The sequence below is a fragment of the Ochotona curzoniae genome, unplaced genomic scaffold (assembly GCF_017591425.1).
Source record: "Ochotona curzoniae isolate NIBS_2020 unplaced genomic scaffold, NIBS_Ocur_1.0 scaffold_3890, whole genome shotgun sequence".
Classification (NCBI taxonomy): Eukaryota; Metazoa; Chordata; class Mammalia; order Lagomorpha; family Ochotonidae; genus Ochotona; species Ochotona curzoniae.
Window position 1 is genome coordinate 24,206,483 of NW_024467115.1, and position 27,019 is coordinate 24,233,501.

General features: G+C 41.8%; 1 protein-coding gene across 9 annotated transcripts in view; it reads left to right on the plus strand.

Moving 5' to 3' along the window:
• Positions 1-27,019, plus strand: part of UTRN (utrophin) — a 491,247-nt gene that overhangs the window by 87,029 nt on the left and 377,199 nt on the right. For all 9 annotated transcript variants that reach the window (XM_040965592.1, XM_040965598.1, XM_040965593.1 and 6 more), the window contains one exon: positions 26,265-26,326. In XM_040965592.1, the coding sequence (XP_040821526.1) occupies positions 26,265-26,326 (62 nt within the window). The remainder of the gene's footprint in view (positions 1-26,264; positions 26,327-27,019) is intronic.

Below are 27,019 nucleotides of genomic sequence, written 5' to 3' on the forward strand. Positions count from 1 at the left end.
CAGATGTGCCTCCTAGGACGAATGGTTAAATAAACTGTGGTACATCTACTGCATGGAATATTATTTAGCTGTTAAGAAGAATGAAATTATTCTATTTACAACCAGGTAGTCCCAACTAGAGACCATTATGCTCAGTGAAATGAGTCCATCACAAAAGACCAAATACCATATACTCTCTCTTATATAAGGAAACCAAATGGGAAATATAACTCCAGTAGTTCAATCTATACTGCTTTTTGATTGTTTGCTTTTTTGGCTGTATCCCATGTGTTTTGATGTTTTTTCATTTCAGTTTGGTTCATTCCAAATAATCTCTTTTCTCTAGTCGAATTCATCACAGGCTCATGAATTATACAATGGCATCATTTTTCCCAAGGGACTTCTGTGTTTCCTTTTTGTCACTCATGTGTTGGTTACTCAGTGGCGCATTTTTTTTTTCATGGTACTGTAATTTGTTGTTGATGTTATTGTTGTTGTGGCTGTTCTAACTCATATCAGTTGTTGACCCTGTTTCATGGCTTCTCACTTATGGTAATATATAGTGATGGAGTACTGGGGTCTATCATATACAGACGTGGGGGTATAATGGAACATGCATCCCTGCATCCAGATGAAAGATGGAATCCCAATGAAACTGTTGGACATGTGTAGACAATGGGATGCTGGACTGTTTGACATTCTCTGTAGCAACAATGTTGGGGTACACTTAAATAAGAGACTGATAGAGTTATTATTCCTTATGAAGAACTACACTATTGTAACAAAATGGGAAAAATATGACAAGGGGTGGGAGTTTGGGGGGGAATCCCAGCCTACACAAAATTGTACCACACAATTCAAAATTCAAAATAAAAATGTATTTAAAAAAAAAGGGCAACTAAAGCCCCAATGAAATTCCTCCATGCACCTAGGATGGGGAGGGAGCCTATGGAACTGTATCATAAAATGATAATAATAATAAAATGTAAAAAAAAAAAAAGAAAAATATATATAGAAAGGACAGGCACTGATGTGGATGTGAAGAAATCAGAGCCTTACATTGTTGCTGGGAAAGTAAAGCACTGTGTAATAGTTTTGCAAAGTAGTTCAGCAGCTTTGGAGCAGTGTCTAGGAGCCGTATTTGACTTCACAATTAAGCCCCGATTATGATACTCACATTCCTTGTTGGAGTGCCTGGGCTCTGTTCCTGCCTTCAGTCCCCAGTCCAGCTTCTGGCGAATGCACATCCTGGGAAGGCAGCAAGTGATAGTTCACTACTTGGGTTTCTGCCACTCACATGAAAGGTCTGCTTAGTTCTTCCATCTACCTCCCCCAAGCCCTCAACCAAAAGACCATTGTAGGCACAATGGGAGTGAAACAGGATAGGAAGTCTTTGTACATCTCTGTCTCTCTCTCTCAATAAATAAATAAATAAATAAATAAATAAATAAATAAATAAATAAATAAGGTGATTAGTCTCCATATAACTCAGCAGTTCCCCTCTGCAGTATATATCCAAAAGAAGTGAAAATACAGTCTATGCAGAAAGTTATATATAAATGGTCACAGTGTGTCATTACTCATAGTAGGTGAGAAGATTAACTGAAAATGCCCATCAAATGATAAATAGATCAAGAGAGTTCTTTTCGTAGAGTGGAGGAGTATTCAGCCTCAATAAGAAATGTAGTACAGATATGTTAACAACACGCATAAGCCTTGGAAACATAAGGCTAAGTGAAATAAGTCTGCCTCAATCAATTTCACTTACGTGGCAGGTCTACAGTAGGTAACTCCATAGAGACAGGAAGGAGATTAGTTCTTTCCTGTGGCTGGGGGAAAGAAAGGAGAGAGAGACTACTTAGGGGTACAGGGCTTCTTCCTGGGCTGGTACAGATGTCTGAAATTCAAGAATGATAATCATCCCCATACTTTAAGAATTTACTAAAACCCACTGACTTATATACTTTGAATGGCATGTAATCATATTTCAATTGGTGAGAAATCAAACACTGGTGTATGTGTTAGCTACTTCTGCTGTTATCCTCATTATTAATTTTGAAAGGATAATTGCTTATAATATGGTTATATTGCTTTCAGTTCTTTAGATCATACCAGTATTAGACACTTAGCATTTGTAAGATGTTTTTGGAGTATATATTTATGAAGCGGTCCTGGGATGGAAGGCCTGTGAATTATTTTGATGGTGAATGTTGTTTCTACTTGCTTATACTGGCTCTTGTTACTGTAAAGTAAAGTACTTCTCGACAGGTCATAAGTTAGTTCCGCTTTTTTTTGTTTGATTTTTTCTGTTTGGATACTCAGAGAAACTACTGGATAATTTGATGGAATTCCTCTATCTTGATGAAGAAATTTCATCTTCATGTATCTGCTCCTACAGTCAAAGATTTTCCAATTACATCTACATACAGATGAGAACTGTGTTATCACAAGTGTATGTTGTTAAAATGTTTTATTGAAAAATACACATCTAAATTGGATTTCTCATCAGTTGATTAGATAGAATAATGTACGGATTGTTTGCTATGTGTACAGGCTATATCTGAAACATCATGGTTTTGTTAGAATTCTCACCACGTGAGCCTTAGTGGCATTTCATGGGGTTTCAGTATTAAATGACATTTATATGTGTGTATAAACTTTAATGAATTATAACTTGTACAAGCGTTAGGGTACTTGATTACGCTTGGTGAAATGTGCATGCTTTATAGATCTAAAGTTAATCTGGGCTGTAGCTTTCATTTCTGGATTTCCTTCCTTGAGCTTGAAGGGTGTTTTGATTACATTGTTATCGACCTCCAGATCATTTCCTAGTTTCCTGGCAGTGGGGCCTCCTGGTGACTTTGTCTTGTCAGGCTCTTTGGATATGTGACCCTGTCTGACTTGCCTTGGATTATTCTGTCTACTCTCCGTGTCTGTTGCCCAGCTACTGATATTTCTTTTTGACCATTTTCTTAGTGAGCCTGTCTGGTTAGAGGACTGTAGTTCTGCTCTGTGATATGGCTGCTCTGGTCTTGCTTGCTGCTAAAGTCCGACCCCCGATGACCTTAAGCATGGTGGCACTTGTTGCCAGAATCTTCCCTTTAGTCTAGTGACTGCCTGTGAAACCATTACAGGTTGTTTAGTGAGAATTGCTGTGCTCTGCAGGGCTGTTAGAAACTTTTTAAAAATAGTAGGTTTGACATGAGTATTATTACCATTTTTTGAGAAAAGATTTACATATTTGAGAGGCGGAGTTACAGAGAAAGAAACAGAGAGAGGGATCGACTCTATTCACTGGATCATTCCCTAAGTGGCCTGCACAGAGATGGGCTGAGCGGAAGCTTCAAACTTCATCCAGGCTTTATGTGAGTGGCAGGGACCCAAGCTCTTGCACCATCTTCCTCTGCCTTTGTGTTCATATTAGGAAGGAGCTAGGTAAAAAGTGGAGGGCCCGGCGCAGTGGCGCAGTGGTTAAGGTCCTCGCCTTGCATGCCCGGGATCCCATATGGGCGCCAGTTCAATCCCGGCAGCCCCGCTTCCCTTCCAGCTCCCTGCCTGTGGCCTGGGAAAGCAGTCGAGGACAGCCCAAGGCTTTGGGACCCTGCACCCGCATGGGAGACCCGGAAGAGGTTCCTGGCTTCGGACCGGCATAGTATCAGCCGTTGCGCTCACTTGGGGAGTGAATCATCGGACGGAAGATCTTCCTCTCTGTCTCTCCTCTCTGTATATCCGCCTTTCCAATTTAAAAAAAAAAAAAAAAGGTGGAGCAGCCGGGACTTGAATTGTTGCTTGTGTGGGTTGCTGGTGTCAAAAGCAGTGGCTTGCTCCATTGCAGCTTAACGTGCTGTGCCACAATGATGTTCCCCTATTAGCAAAGTTTAATACGAATACATCATGTATGTTGTTTTGGTGCCCAGTTCATTGTGATTTGAACAGGTTGAATATTTCTAGCATGGTTATTACATTCTAAACTCTTACATAATTTTTCTTGTAATTGTTTTGCAAAAATAGTTTCAGTGTTTACTGATAATTTATACAGCAAGGAATTATATCTATATGATATAATATATAAAAGATAATATTTAATATATAATATAAGATATATATTATATAATCTTATATACATTATATTATATATTATAATATTATATAATGTATTATATATATTATATATATGTATGGGAAATCTTCACATGTTAATGGAAGATGGCTACTATATCAAGACTATGGAAGAATTTCAAATTTTCTTTGATACCAAAATAAGTTTATCGTTTGATTCCATTTCCATGAACTTTTTGAAGTATTGTTGCATAATTGCTACAGATTTCTGCAGTTACATTATTTTAAGACATCACTTTTCAGAAGGTGAAGAACTTCCCAAATTTAAAATTGACTTGACTTATAAAAATGAATAAATCACAGTTAATGTTAATAGCAGTACTCTGAGCTGTGGACTAGAAAACATATGAGTAACTTATTTGTCACAGTTGGTAGAATAATCAAAACCATGTATTTTTCAAATCTAGTGATGACTGTATTTTGCTGTTTTGAGTATATATTATACAGGTGTTTGTGCATTAGAATGAGTTTATCATATGTGATTATTTCAGTTAATCTCTTCAGTGAAAATACGTGCCATGTATGAAAGTCTGTTGCGATGACATATTATGCTTACACCTGCATGATCCTGGGAGTTAGAATCAGGATACTGAATGCTGCTTGTGTGTGAATACGGGTGGGAAGGGTGAGCCAGGGCTGGTTTCTGTTTTCTGCTCCTGGGAGTGGCCATCCACGTTGCTGTGGACACTACTGTGGGCTGCTGCCTGTGTGAGGCTCCACTTTCATAGTGCCAGGAGTCTGTGCCCAACCGCACCATCTCCGGTTACAAGTCAGCATGGTATTTTCTGAAAGCCAGAGTCTGAGCATTGTTTCGTGCTGTGCTGCAGCTTAGCTGAATTACTACGTCCTGGTTTTCCCATCAGCAGATCCTCTGCTCTCTTCATCTTTGCTCAGAGTCCTGATTCTCCTTGCCTTGGCAAAACCCTGAGCTTTGCAAAGGAAATGATATTTATCAAAATTCTAAATGATAGGATGAAATGTTCCTATTTAGATCAATCATGTGTCAATTTATGTTTCTAATGAGTTTTAGAATTGCTCTTCTTGCCTGCTTTTATGGACAATTTATATTGACCTTTGTCCCTTTTAATGTTTCTAAAGTCAACTTTTGTCTTTGTTAATAATAAAGCGGTCTCTAATCTGGTGAAAACAATGGAAAAAGAAGAGATCATCTTGATGATTTGGGTTTTAAAATGTGGTGGAGGGTCTGGAGTGGTAGCTCAGCAGCTAAAGTCCTTGCCTTGCATGCGCCAGGATCCCATGTGGGCACTGGTTCTAATCCCAATAGCCCTGCTTCCCATCCAGCTCCCTGCTTAGTGGCTTGGGAAAGCAGTCGAGGACGACCTAAAGCTTTGGGACCCTGCACCCACATGGGAGACCTGGAAGAGGCTCCAGGCTCCTGGCTTTGGATCAGCGCAGCTCTAGCTGTTGTGGCCTCTTGGGAAGTGAATCAACAGATGGAGGATCTTCCTCTCTCTCCGCCTCCCTGTATATCTGACTTTGCAATAAAAATAGATAAATCTTTAAAAAAAAAACGTTGTGGAATAATGAGAAGGTAATGGTTGTATTTGATTCCCTTGCTTTTTACTGAAGATCGAGTTATGCTAGATGCATAGTTTGCTGAGATTTGAGGAATGTGTTAAATAAAGTCACTTAGTGATTTAAAGATTGACAGGCTTTATTGGGAGCTGATTTACTGTGGCGATAGAAGTAGACCTTTCTCTGCCGTCGTGGACTCACGTAGATCAATATGTAATGCAGTGGAGATAAATACTGCAGTGCAAGAGATAAGGAAATAGAATACCTGGAGAGACGGGGGACTGCTTTGAAGAAAACCTGGGATCTGCATCAGAATGAAGAAGCTTGGGTGAGGAGGTCTGTGGGCAGACGAATGGCATGAGCAAATATTCCGGGGCAGGAAAGGGCTGGGTCAGCCTGAGTGACATAAAGCCACTGTGCTTATGCCCACTGAGAGTGAGAGGATGGAACAGGACTGCCAGATGGGCAAGGTAGGGCTGCAGGAGAGGTCAGCTGACGCAAGGCCTTGAAAACGATGTCAGTTTAGCTGTCATTGCCTAGCTGGCTACTGTTGAGAGGATCTCACGGAGAGAAAGGAGAACGGAGTTCAGGTGGTGATGTCAGAAGGTTGTTAGCTTTAGGCTGGAGGCAAGGGATGGCAGCAGCTGGGACTGCAGGATGGGAAGAGTTGTGGAGATATTCTAGCTACAGTTAAGGGTTCAGTCAGCAGAAGTTGGTGGAGGTGATGGATTAAGATGTTAGTGGGAGGAAATGTTAAGGATCCTTTTTGCAGTGTTGGCGTGAAGAAGGGAATGGATGAATGCCTGTTTCTGAATTGGCAAAGATGTAAGAGAGGGCCAGTGGTTCTAAGCTTGAATATGAATGTCAAGCTTGAATGTGTTGGTGAGGTACCTCAGTAGAGATCTCTGGCAAGGTGTTTAGATATTTATGGGCCAAGGAAATTGCCTTCCGCTTTTTGAAGTTCCAATAATTTGAGTTTCTGAAACAAAGCAACAGTAGACAGATTAACAAGAGGAAAAAACATTCAAAATTATGGCATGCAGTTTCACATGGGGCCACATGAAATATGATGCTTGATTAAAAATTTGGAATTTTTTTAAGATTTATTTTATTTTTATTGGAAATCAGATATATAGAGAGAAGGAGAGACAGGAAGGAAGGTCTTTCATCCATTGATTTCACTCCTCAAGTGGCCACAGTGGCCGGAGCTGAGCTGATCTAAAGCCAGGAGCCTGGAGCCTCTTCCAGGTCTCCCACGTGGTGCAGGGTCTCAAGGCTTTGGGCCATCCTTGACTGTTTCCCAGGCCACAAGCAGGGAGCTGGGTGGGAATCAGGGCTGTTGTGATTAGAACCAGCACCCATTTGGGATCCTGGTAAGTGCAAGGCAAGAACTTCAGCCTTTAGGCTTCTGTGCTGGGCCCAAGACTTGGTATTCTAAGCTACAGAAATGAATGGGAGTTTGAGGTTCCTGGGGGCAAGTGATGACAAGCTAGGGGGCATGAGAAAAAGAACAAGGTCATGATACAAATGGAGCCACCAGGCAGCAGTCCTAGCCAAGGCAGACATTGGCATTTAGTGTCCTTTCCTGTAATAAAACTTCCTCTTCTCTGTTATGGGATTTATTGAAGAGGGTTTTGACAACTCCCTTCTTCTGTAAGCACTGCTTCCATGCAAATTAGAAAAATTCCGAAAGAGCTCCTATGTGTAGTTTGAGGGAGAAAGAAGGATGAGGGAGAGATAAAAGGGCCTTAGGTCAGGAGAACTGCTGTTCCTTTAGAACATTCTGTTTGCCAAATTGCTGTACTTGGAAATATTGTTTTCTGAGTCCAACAGACACAAGGTATGTGTTTATCTCTTGCTTTATATCAGACGATTCCAGCAATTAGCCATTAGTTTGCCAGTAGTTTATTGCTATATAACAAATTATTCCCAAATTTAGCAACATAAAGCAAACATTTATTATTTCATGCAGTTTCAAGGTCAGGAATCTGGGAGTAGCTTAGTTAGGTGATTCTGTTTGTGGTTCCTCTGGAGGTTGAAGTCCAGATATGAGCCAGAGTCATTTGCTAAAAGGGAGGCCTCACTGAGGTTGGAGGGTCTGGTGAAGGATGGCTCACGTACAAGGCTCTGAGCATATACTGTCAGATCCTAGCTGAGTGTGGTTGTAGACCACAGTCTCATCTCCCTGGACCTCTCTGTAGGGCTGCTTGAGTGTCTTCATTCCAGGGTGACTGGTTTGTCCTAAAGCGAGAATTACTCAAGTGTGAAGACGATGCTGTGATGCTGTGTGTGGGATAGTCTGAGAAATCCTGCATCATCACAGCTCAGGTTCTGTTTGTTAGCCCTGAGTCACCAATTCCAGCCCACACTCAAAGCGTACACTGTTATGTTGCTGGAGCACCAATCCATTTGTCAACACGCCTAAAGCCACTATATGTTACTTGAAACTTGGAAGGGAAGTTTGAGCCTGAGAGAGCACATTGGGAGACACCATAGGGAATGCATGGATATGACGCTACTCAGCAAGAGAGAACAGAACGGGAAGAGGCCGAGACTGAATCCTAAGGGACATCTGATGTGGAGCAGCAGAAGAGAGGGGAGAAATTGGTTCAGGGAAGAGAAGAAAAGAATTTCCTAGGCAGGAGTGATCTTCGGTGTGAAAGCCTACTGGGTGTCTATTTGACTCCTATTTTAAATAATTTATTTTTTAAATGAATTAATGAATGTCTGACTGTGTTCAAAGTTTCAATTCTAACTATATTTATTAGAGATATGCTTACAGTTGAAAATGGAAACAGCATTAAAAATCTGTAATAACCAGGAGTGGGAGTAGTGAATGATAAATAAATTATTGAATGTCTAGACAATAAAATGCTCATGCAACTTTAAAATGATATTATTAAAGAATATGTACTGTAATAAAAATGTCTTCCTCATGTACTTCAAATATAAGTTTTAACATATAAAAAGGTTTTGTAAGCCACCAGCATCGTGTGGATTTCCCATGTGGGTTCAGGAGCCTCAAGTACTTGAGATGTTTGCTGCTGCCTTCTCAGGCACATTAGTAAGGAGCTGCAGTGAAAGTGGACAAAGCCAGGATATGACCTAGTACTCCCATCTAGGATGCTGACATCATAGGCATTAGCTTAACCCACTATGCCAAAATGAAAACCCCTGCATGTCCTTTTTTGTTTTTAAGAGATGTGTTTGCTTTTATTGGAAAGTCAGATATACAGAGAGGTGGAGAGATGGAGAGGAAGATCTTCTGTCTGATGATTCACTCCCCAAGTGACCATAACAACTGGAGCTGTGCCGATCCGAAGCCAGGAGCATGGAGCCTCTTCCAGGTCTCCCATGTGGGTGCTGTTGTTCTCGACTGCTTTCCCAGCCCACAAGCAGGGAGCTGGATGGGAAGCAGGGCTGTTGGGATTAGAACCAGCACCCACAGGGGATCCTGGCACAAGGACCTTAGCTGCTGAGCTACTACTGCTCGGTTCCCCTGCATTTACTTTTAGCGCAGATTTGCCATGGCCCAGGTTCCTTATGAGGGCTAGCTTAACTTTGTCCTGGGGGAAATAACAACCAGGCTTTGAAGATCCATATCCTATTCTTTGATTTACTTGCTAACTTCAAAGAACTATTGGTCCTTCTGAATTATATTTTATGAAACCTAGAGGATCAGGGAAGGATTATGGTCAGTTGTTGTGTTCCCAGACGATCCTGCCATTGTATTGCTTTGATATAAAAGTACACAAACTCTTTTAAAATTTTTTGTTATTTATTTGAGAGGCACACACACACACACACACACACACACAGGCGTGCGCCATTCTCCACTCCCCTCTTGTATCCTCTACCTGCAACCCACCCCCTACCCCCAAAAGTTTGGAATGCTTGAGACTGAATTGCTTGGAGCCAGCGCAGGAGCTGGAAATGCAAACCAGGTCTCCAATGTGGGTGAAAGGAATTTGGCTGCTTTAGCTGTTTTCCAGGGTTTGCACTGGTGGGAAGCTGGAGTCAGGAGCCAGATCCAGGTCCTGTTGGGTATGTGATGCGGCATCTTAGTTGCTTTGCTTAAATGTTGACTGCAAGGACCTTAGTTTTTAGCTAGTCTTTAGGAAGGAAACAAAAGAAAAGTGAACACTGTCTTCCCTTTACAAAGCCAGGTTAGCTGTGATCCAAGATTCTGGTCTCCACTTTAATGATTCCATAGTGGAGGGCGCGCTCCTAAGGGAAGCCCAAACCCTGGAGGGACACTTTTGTTGTTTTTATAACTTTGATTAAAATGCATAGGACTCCTCAGTCTGAATGGATTAAAGTGAAAAGAAGATACAGTTACTGCCTATCAGATCATATATTTCAAAAAAGCAAGCATGAACTTATTCTTCTACACTTCAGTGGTTACACTAAGCTAGACTTTTGATTTTTAAAAGAGACATATTTAATACAAATCAAAGGAGGGGCTATTTTATACCCAAGGTAATATTGAGGATAGTTAATAAGTTGATAATTCCATGGGATGGCATGGGTCAGATCCACAATAGACTATAAATGAAGATAGTATTGGTACGAGGCTGAACTGTTTATTTCACATTGATGAAAAGCATGACATGATTATCAACATTACAGGGGAGTGCCTGGGCCTGAGTGAGCTTTTCCCTGTCTCCCTTTTCCAAGCCTGTCTGAATTTGCTTTAACTTCTGAATAAAAAAGTATTATTAGCTAAAGTGAACTTTTTACATAGGTGTTTACATGTTGAAAGTAAGGGAGTAGGTGATTTTCAGCATGAGGATAAGAAGTTAAGTTATTTCACTCATTAACTTTCCATTTCGTGCTTTTTGAGCTGATTTGTTAACTGTGATGACCATGGGAAGAAAGCTTTACACTCACAATTTCAAGGGAAAACACAGTGTTCCTTTCTGCCGTGTTTTTCCTGCTCATTATAAATATTTATCTTGGACAAAGGACTAGATTTTGTGAACTTTCAATTTTGCAAATTTGATTATTAAAAAAAATTCATCCTCTTTTTTAACTTGTCATGCCTCAGCTTTAAAACACTCCAAATAAAGGCAAAAAAAAAATTCACTATAAAAATTTCAAAAACCAGGTGGTGCTTTAGAAGCTAAAGTCCTCGCCTTGAATATGCCAGGATCCCACATGGTTGCCAGTTCTAATCCTGTAGGCCCTGCTTCCCATCTAGCTCCCTGCTTGTGGGCTGGGAAAGCAGTTGAGGACGGCCCAAAGCCTTGGGACCCTGCACTCATGTGGGAGACCCGAAAGAGCTTCTGGCTCCTGGCTTTAGATGGGCACAGTATCGGCCGTTGTGATCACCTGGGAAGTGAATCATCAGACAGAAGAACTGTCTCTCCTCCTTTTTGTATATCTGACTTTGCAATAAAAATAAATAAATCTTAAAAAAAAAACTCTCAAAAACCACTTTTGCGGTGTTCTGTTTTTCTTATTTTAAAAATAGTATGTCTATTTGTAGTTTGGGTCATTTCATTAAAGTATGTGAAGAAAGGACAGAATCTTAATTTTTCCTTTTGGTGGCTTGTACAGTCTTTCGGTTACATTTGGTTTTGCATTGATTTCCTGTTTTTTTTTTTTTCTGCTCAGCTTTTTAACTGATCCTCATCTTCTGATCATTTTGTCTTGATAGAGTAGAATTGATTACAAAAGCATATTTTAAATGATTCATGTTCCACTTCTATCTTCTATATGTTTCCATAGCGAATAGTCTTGAAGATGGGAAAATGGTGAGCTTCTTAACAATAACTGTTTTACATCTGGCTAATTTTCTCTTGAGAGCTAAACTGCAAAACTCAGTGGAAAGACAGGTACGCATTTAAGAAAACAAAAAGAGAACTTAACCTGACAAATTTCATTTTTAGAAATATGCGAGCTTAGTCGTATCCAATTTAGAGGCTTGGCTTCGGACTCTGTTCCCGCTCCCTTCTCTTTGGGGTTTGGCTTCCTAAGGGAGCCCTTCTTGTGTGTTACCATCTAAAGCTCCTGGTCTCCTGGTCCTTACTGTCTGCCCATAATTACAGATGGGCGGAAGTCTTCCTTTTTCTCCCCATCGCCCACCAGACAGTCACACAGACCTACCATCAGCCCAGTTTAGTTTTTGACTGCTGATTTTTTTCCCTTTCCTGTTTATCTATATGAAAGTGGAGTAACACACCTTTTACAAGATGGGTGTTTTAAAGAAATGAGGTTACATAAATCTTATTTATTTAAAAATTATAAAACTTGACTATAGCCAATATAAAATACAATATAAGAATCTTTCTGAACCTTATAACTTGGAGATACTTGCTAATATTTTGATGCTTAGTTTTCTAGTCATGCATGCATGAAATAGTATCAATCTATCCATATTTATTTAAGGATTTGCTTTTCTATTCCTTAGTATATTTTAAGAATCCTTCTGTATCTTTACATGGTCATTATATATACACCATATAATCATTTTTAGTCATCATACTTAGGCCTGAAAGCATACATTTAAAGAAGTGCAGAATTTGGACATTTAGATTACAGTTTTATTGCAGTTAGGAAGGGTTGCTTCGAAGAGCATTCCTTGACCATATCTAAATATTTGTGTAGCTAATGATTTCCTTAAGTTTACAGAGTTGCTGGGTCACTTGTCATGTGATTGTAAATTATTTTTGTACGGATATTGTCCTATTGCTCCAGGAGTCTTGTGCTAATGCACTCATCTGTCTGCGGAAGTCAGCTTCCCCTTAGGTCCTCTGCTGGCTGCAACTTTTGTGGTCAGATTCACTTTCTGAGCCTCATTTCTCTCAACTCTTCAATCAATTTATCACTATTAATCATGCTTTTCTTTAAAAAAAAAAAGCCATCCCCTGGATGGTCTTCTCTGTAAGAGACTCTCCTGTCTGCCCTTGCATGTTATAATGCAAGTCCAGGACTGGAATATAATATCTTGCTTGATAAGTTTGGTAACTTCCAACTCATGTGCATATCTCTTCCTGTGCTTTAACATTTTTTTCTCCTCATTTGAGAGGGAGAGGTGACAGAGATATTTTTGATGTACTGGTTGAACTCCTCATGTGCCTGCTCCAGTCGGGGCTGGGGCAGGTTGAAGCCAGGAACTTTGAACTCCAACAAGATCACCCATATTGGTAGCATGTGACCAAGTCCTTGAGCCATCCTCTGCTTTCCGCATATATGTAGCAGGAAGCTAGTTGGGAAGTGGAGTAGCCAGGACTGGAAGCAGGCACTCTGACATGGGATTCAGGTGTCCCAGGCAGCAACAAAGCCATTGTGCCAGCACTCACCCCTTTATTATATTCATTTCTGTATTTTAGAATTTTATTTATTTATTTTTATTGGAAAGGCATTTTTATGAAGAGAAGGAGAGACAGAAAAATTTTCCACTGATTCACTTCCTAAGAGGTGGCAATGGCTGGAGCTGAGCCAGAATCCAGAAGCCAGAAGCCAGGAGCTTCTTCCGGGTCTCCCACATAGGGACAGGATCCCAAGGTTTTGGGCCATCCTAGACTGCTTTCCCAAGCCAAAAGCAGGGAGCTGGATAGGAATTGGGGCAGCTGGGACACAAACCAGTGCCCATATGGGATCTCAGCACATGCAAGGCAAGGATTTTCGCTATTAGGTTACTGTGCTGGGCACTAGAATTGTGCTTATTTTTTATTACCTATTTGAAAGAGAGATTTTCTGCCTGCTGATTCACTCTCCAAGCGAACAAGGCCAAAGGCAGCTAGGAGCCAGACACAGCATCTCCTGTGGGTCATTTGCTGGCTCCCAGGATACACTTCTGCAGGAAGCTGCATGGGATTAGACAGGACTGAAATCGCAGGTGTTCTGATGCAGGATGTATATTCCAAGTGTGCCTTCATGTGCTGTACCACAACTCCCCCAACACTCAATGCTTTAATTTTTTAATGGAAAGGCACCACCATCCTTCAAGGTACCCGAAAACCTGGAGAGTTTTTTTCTTGCCTTTTTTCCATCATTATTTTTACATTAATCCAGCAGAGTATGGAGGACAGGGCTGTAGAATGTTGCTTCATGGATACAGGCAGACGGAAATAAACCCAAGCAATCTATTGCCACGCAGAGTGAGTGTAGTTAACCACAATGTGGTATATCTTTGAAAATTGCTGAGAGTAGCTTTTAAGTATATTCATCACAAATAAATGGTATGTATGCAAGGCCCCTCCAAATACAGTTCTGTCCTTTAAGGATATATTCGTTCTAAGAACTGATGCATGATAAACAACCATCCGTACCTCCTCCAAGGAAGTCTGGGCAGCAGTGCTGCTTGCACAGCTCGCTGCCTGGTGGCTCTGTCTCTCCCCTTCTTGTCTCCTCCCTCTCAGGTGTCTGGCGTGGGTGATTTTAAGGAGCCTCTTGCTGCCTTTTTTCTTCTGGATCCTCTCGCCATGTATGCATCATTGTTGACAGAACAGGTTTTGTCGGGTCACACTCTTGCCCCAAAGATGTCCTTGGCCCACATGACTTGCTCAGTTCAGCCCTGTCATGGTATTCAGAGTCCCCTAAATCCGGTTGCAGTCTACTTCCAAGCTTTCAAAAGTTTGCAGTTCTGCGGTCCAGCCAGGCAAGCACCCTGCAGTTGTGTCTGCATGGCCACTTTGTTCTTCTGCTGCAACTCGTCTCATCTCATGCTTCTTCCATGGCACAGATGTGGCATTTTCAGGACTGCGATGCGATCTGTTCCTTGCTCCTTTCTCTGGGCCCCTTCTCACTAACTGTTGAGGGAGAGTTAATGAAGGCTGAGTGACAGGAGTCGTGGTGCTCCTAAAAGGCGCTGGTCATTGCATTGCGGCAATGCAGATGACACTAGGGAATATTCTCCTGTGAATTTATGAACGTATCTCTATCTACTATATTAGTTACAACGGTCTGTCTGGTTTTTTTTTTTTTTTAAGATTTATTTTTATTGGAAAGGCAGATATACAGAGAGGAGAGACAGAGAGGAAGATCTTCCGTCCGATGATTCACTCCCCAAGTGAGCGCAACGGCCGATGCTATGCCGATCCGAAGCCAGGAGCCTCTTCTGGGTCTCCCACGCGGGTGCAGGGTCCTAAAGTTTCGGGCCGTCCTTGACTGCTTTCCCGAGCCATAGGCTGCCGGGATAGAACCGGCGACCATATGGGATCCCGGGCGTGCAAGGCGAGGACCTTAACCACTGCGCCACCGCGCCGGGCCCAGTCTGTCTGTTCTATATGTGCTTTACCTAGGACCATAGCTTCTTGGAAGCGGTAGCTGGATCTCTTTTGGGACTGACAAATAGTAGATGTTCAGTAAATGTTTCTATTTGTTTACTACCTTAGTGGGTTTTTTTTTCCTTGAAATATTGATACAGCTAATCATCATTACATGAGTAGGATTTATAAAAAGCTTTAAGCAATGATTGAAAGCCCTGATGTTAAGCATGGATTGAAAGTATTTCCAGTTCTTTTATGTCCATTCCTCAGACTGGAAGTCTTCAAAATGACCTAAGCTAATTTGGTAATGTATTACTATTAGTTTTTACATTGCTCAAAATACTTAAAATTGGGTGTAAATAGTATCCATTGTGTTGATAATCAGGATTATAGTGGAAGCAAATTTCAGCCTACATGCTGTCCTGAACATCGGCAGTCCTTGTCCTGTTCTGGAAGCATGGTGAGCTGCGGCTCTGGTCTTGTGAATGGACATAGATGTTTCGATGACACAGATCCAGCGGTGCTTTAGATCTGAGCCATCCAGTGTGATGGGACCTGAACCCCTGAACTGTGCTCGTCTCCGGGCTGAGATAGTGCTGTCTGTGTGCAATACACACGGCATTCCAAAGACTTAGTGAGAAGGAAAAAAATGTAACTTACTCATAAATTATGAAATCTTGAACATGCATTCTAACAGACATTAGTAAAATGGATTTAGCTGGGCTTAAGGTACTACTTGCATTGTATTTCTGTGCGTGTATGTGACTTGCTGGACAATGCTGTCTCAGGGACAGGATTGTGTTTTCAGCAGACAACTAGGATCCTTCCAGGTGATGATGGAACCAGTGTCTTTAGCAGTGTAGCACCTAATGTCTCTAGATACTCTACTTAATGCTAAGGTTTTGCTAGACAGTATTTTGGCTAATCTGTGTTCATTGAATAACTAAATTCACCAGTGGGAGACAGTTTCTAACATTCTAATGTGCCAGTTACCAGCAGAGTAAATGCACCTGTTCATTGGGCTAATTAGTAATGTCTGATGTTAATGACCATGAAGATAACTTGTTCCTTAATAGTGGCTCCCTGTGAGGCTGAGCTTTTTTTTTTTTTTAATATTAAATTACGGCTGACCTTCTCTGGGTTGGCACAGTTGTGAGCCCTCTGCAGTGATTGGCACACTGCAGTCTGTATGTCTTCCTGTGGCCATGCAAACCCTTCCCGTCGTTAAGAAATCTGAAGGGGCATCTCAGGTACCTGCCTTTTTCCCTGTCATGATTTCTCTCTACAAGAGTAAGATCTGTCTCTCTCCCTCGCAAACTCTGCTTGTGATGCTTTGCCCTAACACACCAAAGAAAGGAACATTTTAAGTATGCAAAGAGCCCTCCTTGATGAATGATTAAAAGAGGACCTGGCATTACGTGCCAGTAAGTTAAGCTGTGACTTATGACCCTAGCACCCCAGTTCCAGTTCCAACTTCCCTACCTCTGACCTAGCTCATTGCGAGGGAAGAGAGCAGAAAACTGGCCCAAGTTGCTTAGATCCGTGCTGCTCAGGGATAAGGATCAAGTTCTAGGCTCCTGGATTTGGCTTAGCCCAGACCTGACAGCTATAGACATTTGGGGACTAGACCAGCAGATGGAGGATTTTCTCTGTTCCTCTTTCCCTGTTGAGCTTCCTTTGAGATAAACATGTCTGGAAGGAATCTTAAAATGGTTAAAAGGTCTAGTTCCTGGGCCTGGCGCAGTAGCCTAGCAGTTGGTCCTTGTCTTGCATGCACCAGGTTCCCTTAAGGGTGTGGGTTTGTGTACTGGTGGCCCTGCTTCCCATCCAGCCCCCTGCTTGTGGTCTGGGAAAGCAGTGGAGGATGGCCCAGAGCCTTGGGACCCTGCAACTGCGTGGAAGACCTGGAAGAGGCTCCTGGCTCCTGGCTTTGGATTGGCTCAGCTCTGGATGTTTTGGTCATTTGGGGGGTGAATCTTTAGATGGAAGATCTTCCTCTTTGTCTCATAGTCAGGTACTGGGATTTAACCCTACCAGAGCGGCCCCTCAGCCCTTGCTTTTGTGTGGGCTGGCATGTGGTGGTCAGCAGCGTTCCATGCTAAGAAGCCCAACCCAGGATTCCCATATGGGCTGGTGCATTGGTCTGACCCATACGGTTCTTCTGGTCTCTCCCCTCCAAAACACCAGAGCTCAGTCCCCTTGCTTACCTTCACACACAGTGGCCCTGTTGTTGGGAGTCCCTCAGTAGTCATTTCTCACATACACGTATGGTGGCCTTATCCATGGAAGTGCCTAGGCAGTAATTCCTCACCTGCTAGAACAACAGCAATGTCCATGGAATTCCCTCGGAAGTCATTCATCACCTGGTTAGGAACTCTCATGTGTCTATACATCCCCACCAGTGCCAACCATCAGACACCTGATAGGCCCACAACCACAGGTGCCCAGAGCTCGTCATCAGGCGGCCGTGGAATTCCTAGCTAGGAGGCTGGACTGCGCTTCCTCTCCCCAGCCAGAAGTGGGCCATTGGGATAGAAGGTCCCGTTTGCATTCCTAGCCCGAGCCAAAATGGCTCCAGCCACCAATGACTTATTTTCATGAAGACTCATGCAGCTGTTTCTAAAGAGCTTTTTTTTTTTTAACGGTAGGCATTACAGTATTTTAGTAAACACTTCACAACTAGGACAAAAACCCAGAATGAAGTTGTTGTATGTAAGATTTAAAATTTTAGCCCACAGATGGTGAACTTTTTCTCATACATTTACAACACGTACTTGTATAATATGTTTGATATCTAAATGTTACAGTTCTTCTCAAAATATATTTCCAGAGAGAAGGTTGCAAACAGTGCTAGAAGCCTATTTTTTTAAGGAGTTATTTATTTATTTTCCAGGCAGATTTATGGAGATAAGAAGAGATAAAGAGCTTCCATGTGCTGGTTCACTCCCCCGATGGCCACAATCCTGAGGCAGGAGCTTCTTCAGTGTCTCCCACCTGGGTGCAGGGTCCCAAGGCTTTGGATCATCTTCCTCTCTGTCTTCTCAGGCCATACACGGGGAACTGGAAGGGAAGTAGAGTAGGCAGGTTGCAAACTGGCACGCATAAGGTATACTGGTGCTTGAATGGGGAAGATTAGCTAACTGGGCCTTTGCACCAGGCCCAGATGCTTGTAATTCTTAAGGACTTTCTTTTAAGTTAAACAGGTGTAAAAGTTGAATATGGGGAAATGCTCCCTCCTGTATTCCTGCAGATTGTGTGAAAAAAACTCAAGGAATTTCTCAAGGGGAAAATAAGGAAGAGGCAAATACCTTCTAACATTAGAAGATAGGAACTAATAGTTCGAATTCCGCAAATATTTCTGTTGGAGAATATGTATCACTTTCAATACTTAACAGAAAAACAAATAAACAAAAAAAGCCCTCTGCGAAGCCCAGTTACTTCAGCATCTCTTTCAGTGGACCTTGGACTCATTCAAAAGGTCTTTAGGGACATCAGAATTTGCAGGCTTTGTTTGGTGATTTCTGTGTTTGTCAAAAAGAAGCTTATGATCAACATGGTTTATCATTAGGAAAAGCAGATGGAAACCTCAAGGATGAGCCAGTTGACATCTACTAGAGAAAGTGTAATTAAATAAAGATAGCAGGTATGGGTGAGGATGTGGAGTACCAGGATCCAAGTGCATTACACTGGCAGTGTAAAGTGATGCATCTGCTATTGGGAACAGTTTGGTGGCTCCTCAATAATGTAAATTTAGAATTACCATAGAATAGTCTAGAAATTTCACTCCTAGGCTTATGCCTGAAAGAACTGAAAACAGAAATTCAAGATATTTGTGTACCAGTGATCACAGTAGCATCATTCATAATAACCAAGGAATACAAACTACTCAAATATCCATCTTCAAATGAGTAAAAAACTGGTATATGCACGAAATGAGTTGTAATTCAGCCTTCAGAATGAAGTTGTGATACATGAAACAATATGAATGAACCTTGAAAATAATATGTTGAGTGAAGTAAGCCAGACATAAAAGACAAATGTGTAATTCCACCTAAAGGATTAAAACTCCATTAATACAGAGTTTAACAAGAATGATCCAAATTTAGCATAAATATAGGCAAGGACCATAAACAGTAATCAAATGGAAAGAGGACTGTCTCACCAAAATACAACAAATTTCATGATAATCACTGATTATTAAAAGTATTATAGTATAAAGGACCAGCTCAACAGCTCAATTAGAAGCTCAATTGGCTAATCTTCTATCTACAAGCCCCTGGATCCCATATGGGTACCGGTTCGTGTCCTGGCTGTTCCATTTCCCATTCAGATCCCTGTTTATGGCCTTGGGGAGCAGTAGAGGGTAGCCCAAAGCCTTGGTACCCAGCTCCCACACGAGAGATTCAGAAGTATCTGTGCCTTATGCCTGCCTTCTCATTAAGTCACTGCATAGCCATTGTGGTTATCAGATTGTGCTTGTGGCCAAGAAGCCATTGTTGTACTTGATAATTGTCCAGTCCTTCAAGAGAAGTGATGCTGGGGATTCAAATTTACCCACGAGTAGAGAAAAGTCCTTGTCAAATGAAAAGCTGAAAATACAGTAATATATTTTGAGAGACTACCTTCGCCTTTTTATTACAATGTATTATTATAGTCTTTATTTTTATCATTGGCTCTTATTAAGATTACTCAGGAAAACAGTACTTATAGGGCTCATTACTATTCTTGGTTTCAGGCATCCACTGAGGGATGTCTTCTTTATGGATAAGTTGGGACTACTGTATATATTGTACCACGATTTTTAAAAAGCAAAGAGTATAAAAAGACCAACAAATGGCAAACCTTACATGAGTGAATTATATGGTATGTGAATTATAGCTCAGTAAAACTGTTTTTAGCAAAAGGTATTTTTGAGTGCAGGAGGAGTGTTGGGTAAGGTGAACTGGATCCTGGTTTGATTTATGGCAATAATGAACCTCATGTTTTGGGATGAGGTACTGATGTCTCTGGATGGGATTTTCTCAGGTGTCTGCTACAGTTACCTCCTACTCTTATACTTTTGAGTTCTGCAATAGCAGGGTTGGTTGCTTTGGTGAATTGCATTGGCTCTTAGAACAAGCTTGTACATCCAGTGATGAAAATGGTGTGAATGCTAACTGCTGTACAGGTGGAGCTGTGGATGTTGAACCCAGGTGCTCCAGATTTGCTATGATTTTTGGAACAGTGATGTATCTTGCTCATAGAATCTGTATTTCCTTAAGAGGGTATTTTTTTTCAAATATCTGCATTTTCTTACAGAAAACATTCTTGTGAGCACATATTTATTACATCCTCTTTTGGAAGACTTACACATGGGAAAGGCAGAATGATGGAGAGGAAGAGGAAGGAAGGAATTGAGAGAGGGAGAGGAGTGGGGAGAGTAGCGAGAGAGGGAGAGCGAGAGAGAGATGCCTTCCACCTACTGGCTCACTGTTCCAGTGGCCACTGCAATCAGGTCTGTGCCAGTCTGAAGCCATGCACCGTCCAGGTTTCCCACAAAGGCGACAGGAACCCCAATATTTACACCCTTCTCTGCTGCTTTCCTGGGCACATTGTTAGGGAGCTGGGCCAGAAAGGGATGTGTTGGTGTTGCAATCAGTTGCTTAAAGTGTTGCACCCAAACACTGCCTTGCCTCTAGTTCTCTTTTATATGGGTATACTTTTTTGGGTTGGAAATTCTTCTGAGGCTTGGATGTTTGGGGCCACTTGTTTTCCTGTAGAGGTGCTGAATCTGAAGCTGGAATGATGGAGGCCTTGATTAACCCTTGTCATTCTAGAATGTCCGTCGTCCCACCTATGTGTGAATCAGGCCTCATCTGTTCTTTCAAGACATGTTTTAAGGGCTCCATTTGCCATGAAATTCTCCTTAGTCTGCTTCTTCCTGGGAATGCCTTCAACATGCAGGAGTCAAAGATCACTGGTTTCACATGAGCCTGTTTCTGGCTGGGGGGATGAATGGAGACCAGTTAGCTGCTGCCTCTGGTCTTCAGTCTTCTTTGTTTTCCTTTTTTTTCCCCCGTACTCCACCCAACTCCACTTTTCCCAAGGTAACCATCAGCCTGCATTCTTACTGCCTTAAAAAGGGAAGTCAAAATCTCTTTGAAATTGTTTTCTAACTTTCATAACTTCAATGTATACATTGTTACAAATGCAAGTCTCTCTGAAATGTTTATTATCTGAACTTCCCATGCACTTTTTATGATTTTTATCATTTTTGAAAACTATCTTTTTAAAAAAATATTTTGTTGCTTGAGGATATCAGGTTTTGAAGATTTCTTTATCTTTATTGGAAAGACAGATTTTACAGAGAGAAGGAGAGACACGAGAGAAAGATCTTCTATCCGCTGACTCGCTCCCCAAAGGGCCTAGTGACTGGTGTTGAGCTGATCTTAAACCAGTAACCAGGAGCTTCTTCTGGGTGTCCCAGGCAGGTACAGGATCTCAAGGCTTTGGACCATCCTCTGCTGCCTGTAAGCAGGGAGCTGGATGGAAAGCAGAGCAACTAGGGTATGGTTGGCATCCATGTGAGATGCTGGCAGAATCTCACATGGCTGAGGATTAGCCAGGTGACTCATCATGTTGTCAGGTATTGAAAGAGTTAAAACACTCAGTTGGAGAGCAGCTTGTCTCCTATTAGTCTTGTTTCAATATAAAACCATACATTTATACAATTTCATAGACCCTTATCTAATATTTATTGTTTCTACATGAGATTTTAATACATATTATTTGAATCAATGAATTTGTGTTTCACAAAGTGTGTGTGAGGAAGAGAGTAGAGTGACATTGGCAAGTCTTGGTAGTAGACAATTGTATTGGGGCTGATACACACAAAATTTTCAGAGAAAGAAGTACAAAATTTAGTGTGAACTGTTTTTACAGCTTCCAAAATAACCTTTTTGCTAATGAGAAGTTGCTGTTGTAGTCCATGATAGATTTCATGTTTGTAAAAGAGGCTTTTATAAGAAAATCAATCCATGTTTCATATCACCCAGGGAGAGATTGCTTTTCTGGCTTAAAGTCTAGAGACTTTTTCTGAACAGCTGCATTTTCTGGAATTCGGGTTAGTGCCAGTCCATTGAACCCTCTTAAATTACTTGGGAAGATGCACCAGCAAGTGATTGCTTCTCTCCAGCACCCATGGTGTTCCAGGAGTGCTAACTATGGGACTGAGGCTTATGTGTTTGCTTTGGGGACACAGCACTGAGTTTCTCTGCCACAGCCAGGTTAGCACTGACGTTGAGATGTGTTGCTAAATTCTGCTAAAGGAATTTGTGGATACGCATTTGAGCTGGTGAGCTAAAAACCTTTTTGAAACCGGTTTCTCTGCAGATTTTCATGTGGTTTTGCTGAGCTTTCTTGCTTTTTCTCTCCCGTGTCGCTGAGGTTGAGATGTCAGAGCAGACAGCCGCCAAGGCCCTTGGATCTGTGTGAGCATGCCAGAAGCATTTTAAGAAGAGCAAACTATTTCGGAGAAGAATTTGGAAAAGCAGCCTTAAGGGATTTAACACATTTTTCTCCTCTTAATGCAGTCCCGTGTTCGTCTCCCTCGTGGAGAAAGGTCATTAATGGGTAAGGTTTACTAAGCCAGCAAAGTGTTTCTAAAATCCCAATCTAGAGAAAGCCTTGTTTAAATCTGGGAAAGGTAGATTTCATATTCACCTGTTTTATACATAAATCATTTGGGTATATGGCATTTTGAATTGTGTTCTCAAACATTTCTGGTTTCGGTGAAATTGAAATAAGTCACTGGCTTGAAAAAAAAAATCAGTAATAAATTGGATCAAAATGGGATGCCAGCTTTGAGTGTCCTGCAGTCAGTTTGCTGCTCTGTTTTTACCCCTTGACTCACAGACACAAGCCACCGCGGTTAGCTTAATCACTGTGGTATAGAGGGCAGTTTTGTGCAAGTAGGTATTTCACATTTGTTACATTTTTCTGTCTCTTAACTGAAAAGCTACAGGCTAATTCTTGCCTTACGTGGATCTTGTCTGCTTGAAAGTAAAAGGTGTGTGTGTATGAGAGAGACAAAGGAAATATAAACTAAATGCTTTTGGAAACACAACCCCCTCTATTTTTTTTTCCTCTCTCTTTCACTATATTAGGAAAAAAAATGCGTGAATGTTACTAAATTCTGGAGTGTTTTTTTTTAATCTCTAGATGTTAGATAAGTTCATTTTTATGAAAATACTTTATTTTGTATCAGTACCTGAAACTTATATCAGATGTTAATTTGACCCAAGATTAAAGGCTGTTATTAAAACATTACTAATCTCTATAAACATCTTTGGTAAGAATATATGTTTTAAAATTTTCTTGTATAGGTGAAGAAATGAAGAGATCTTATTTATTATTTAGGAAGGTGGTAGGTACTCATGAGAACCCTAAACACACACACACACACACACACACACACACGTATTTAACTTTTTCTTTGTTTGAGGTGGGTAGGTAGACAGCAAGTGAGAGAATGCTCATTTCCTAGTTTGCTCTTGCAATGGCTGCAACAGCTAGACTGGTGTTAATGCTGGCAGTCAGAAGCACAGTTGGGATTTCTCATTCAGGTGGGCAGATCCATTCCCTGAGCTGCCACTCGCTCCTGCCTCCTGGGGACTGCATTAGTGAGAAGCCAGAGTCAGGAGCCAGTACTGACTCAAGCACTCTAATGTGGAATGTGTTTAACGACTGGGACAAATGCCCACCCCTTAATATGTTTTCCACATAACAAAGTTAAATTGTCCAAGTAAGATTAAGGAAAACTAAAATGTTAAAAATGTAGTAATAGCTCTCCCTTATACTTAGTCCTCAACTGTTTCTGAAACAATTTATTATATGAATATTATGAAATTTAGAGGCATTAGTTCTTCTTTACAGCTTTTCTATGTTTTATTCATGGAATTAAAGAATAATGGTTTTAGGGAAAAAAAAAGAATAATGGTTAAAGGAAAGTTTACAAAGATGAATCCTTTTTAAACAATGGGACAAATAATTGGATTTTCCAAGTGGCTGGAAGAGTGATAATATTGTTTATTTAGGCGCATCCCATATAGCGCCCTCTGCAGCTCGAAAGGTGGTGGTGGTTTTACATTCTGAGCACATTCTGAGCTCTGACCCTCTAGGGTAGGGTAACAAAATCTTGGACATTGAGAATGTGTAAGCAAGGCCTCGTGGTTAATAAATAGCTTACCTCTGGCATTGATCAAATAGTAGAGAGCCTGAAATAGGGACCGAGGCTGTCTTCATTATCCTTCCTGGAAAGAAGGTCACCTCCGAGGACCACTGACACCAAGCCTTTTCTTCGAGAACACTTTTGCTTTCTATAGCAGTTGCTCCATTGCGTCTTGGAGCCAGTGTCCAATTACTGGTATGGATCTGAAACAGTGCACTCTTTTCTGAAGCTGCTGTTCTATTTATCCCAGGAATGACCTTTACGTCATAAACTCTCCTTTCGATAAGGAGTAAGGACCAAAGACACCACAAGGTTGGTGGAAGGATAGATAGGGTTCTCTAATCTTAAAGATTCAGGAAAAGGTTGTGTCTGTAGGTAAAAAGCAGCCCTCCTGGAGCTGAGGCGTGGAGCCAGGGTGCATGGGCCCCTCGGTAACTCACTGTTAGAATGTGGAGCAGTCCTGCGGTAGACAGTGCGGGATAAGCAGGTGGAAAGGCAGCCTTCCAGGCTTTTCCCTGCTTCTCATAATGACTTAGACATCGTTCAGGTGCCACTTTGCAGGCCTGACGCCAGCACTGACGCTTGCTGGTTGTAAAAAACTGGGGTGCGGCTGAAGAGCAGATGTTCGGAAGCAATTCAAAGGGTTAAATGGACATTGGTTTATTATCTTTGCTTATGTTTATATACTTGGGTAATTATAACAGCCACAAGCTAAACACCAGCTTGTTGTTTTTACTTGAAACATCTTTATAATCTCTGTACAGGCTAGATAGTATTTATTCACAGTTTGCGGCTATGGATGATATGGCTTGGGTGGGTCATGAAAATTTACCCAGGGCTCATGCCGTCAGTGGGCTGAGCTGTGATCTATTTGATTCTAAAGTCCTTTGCCCTTTCTGTTATACTCCATGGCCTCCTTAATCTGAGGGAAATCATTCCACCTATCACAAGGAGCTCAGGGCTTTTTTTTCCTTAAAGAGTTATTTATTTTTATTGCAAAGTCAGATATGCAGAGAGGAGGAGCGACAGAGAGGAAGCTCTTCCATTGGATGATTCACTCCCCAAGTAGCCGCATCAGCTGGAGTTGATCCGATCTGAACCCAGGAGCCAGGAGCTTCTTTGGATCTCCCACTCAGGTGCAGGCTCCCAAGGCTTCTGGCTATCCTTGACTGTTTTCCCAGGCAGCAAGCAGGGAGCTGGATGGGAAGCAGAGTGGTCAGGGTTCGAACCAGTTCCCATATGGGATCCTGGTGCATGCAAGGCGAGGACTTTAGCTGTTAGGCTACTGTGCTGGGCCCGTGATTTAGATCCTTAAGATTAGCTTTCATCTGCTGTGGATTGGAAAACAAATATGTAGTAAAAACCAAGATTGATGATGTTCTTAAGCTCCTGATTTTTGTGCCTGTAAACTGTTTGCATAGTTGAAGATCATTAAAACCTTATATAAGCTTCTTATGGGAAAGTGGCTTCCAAAATGCTCTGTAAACCTTGCACTTGTGTTTGTTTTGAGAGTGTTGAACATCTGTGAAAACATGGGAAGCAAAGGGCAGGTAGTACAAGCTAGAATCATGGATTCCGGGGCCTGTGTTAGGTAACTGAATGTTGGTTTTGAACATGCTCACTGTATTGTCATGATTAACATTTCACTTACACAAAATGCACTAGGCAGTATGTTGTGTAACAGAGAGTTGGTTCCTGATGCTATCCTACAATCCTGGATTTCATAGCAATCGGCAACAGCCTCAGAGAGACCAGGTCTCTTTCAAAGGGGCTAGAGCCTGCTTCCGTGGCATGCCTTAGCAGGCTCCCTAGGAGATGAACTTGATACCCATCACAGTCTTCATGACCTGCCTGCATCCCGGTGTTGTGGGCTAAGGAGTTGATTAGTGCTCCTTAGCCTGGGCAGGAAGAGGAACTGGGCTTGTGGCTAAAAACACCTGGACTAATTGGACTCATCTGTATCCAATATCCTGCTAAATGAGGAGGTAGGGAGAAGAGTATATAAGCAGAGGTGAAGGAGCAGTAAAGGGAGACTTCGCAGAGACTTCTACTATCACTGGTCTCCTGTTCGTGCTTCACCACTGGCTCTGCTGGCCGGAGCATCACTGTGCCTCATTAGATAGGATGATTTGAAGCTCCTATGGATGGCAACTTAGTGCACTTACAAAGGTGCAAATTCTCATGCTCTCTCTCCGCTCTTCCCATAGATGAACACAATGATGTGCAGAAGAAAACCTTTACCAAATGGATAAATGCTCGCTTTTCAAAGGTAAGAAAGACCTTCGAATCTTTTTTTGTGGTGATTCAGCTGCCTTCTTTGGAGCTGAGAGAGCTGAATTCAAATTACTGCAAGTTTTCTCCTAATGTTTGTAAGGTAGTAAAAACCTCTTGAGTGTGCAGGAATGCATGTTCTTCCTTGATTTGCCTCTGAAGTGTGTTTCAGCAGAAACTGCTGTTTCTAGAAAAGCTTGGTGGGTTTTTTCCTTCAGTCTTGCATAGAAATAAAAAGCCAGGTATTGGTTGCAGGTAGAGAGGTTAGCCAGGTGAATGCGGAAAGAAGAGGGAAAGAGAAGGCACATCCTGGGAGAGAGCCAGGAGATAGATGGGGGTGCCTCTTGAAAGGAGAGAGGGGGAGACACCAGACGTTACTGGAAAGGTCTTGGGGTGTTCAACATTCCATGATCCCTCCTCTTCTGGGCAGGAGCCTGCAGGAAAGACGTGCCCCATTGGTGGTCTCTTAACCAGTTAGGAAATGGCTGGACAATTCTTGTGCCACCACTGAAGGTGTGACTGAGGTGTTGGTGGACTTAGATGGTCTCAGCTGTGATGGGAACAGCTCAGGTGATGCTCTGTACTCTGACCTTTGTCCAGGCGTGTAAGTCAATGGTCTCTGGTTCTGAGGAATCCTGGACACATTGAGGAAATGAAAATATCACTGGGAAAATTTTGTTCTGCTTCACTT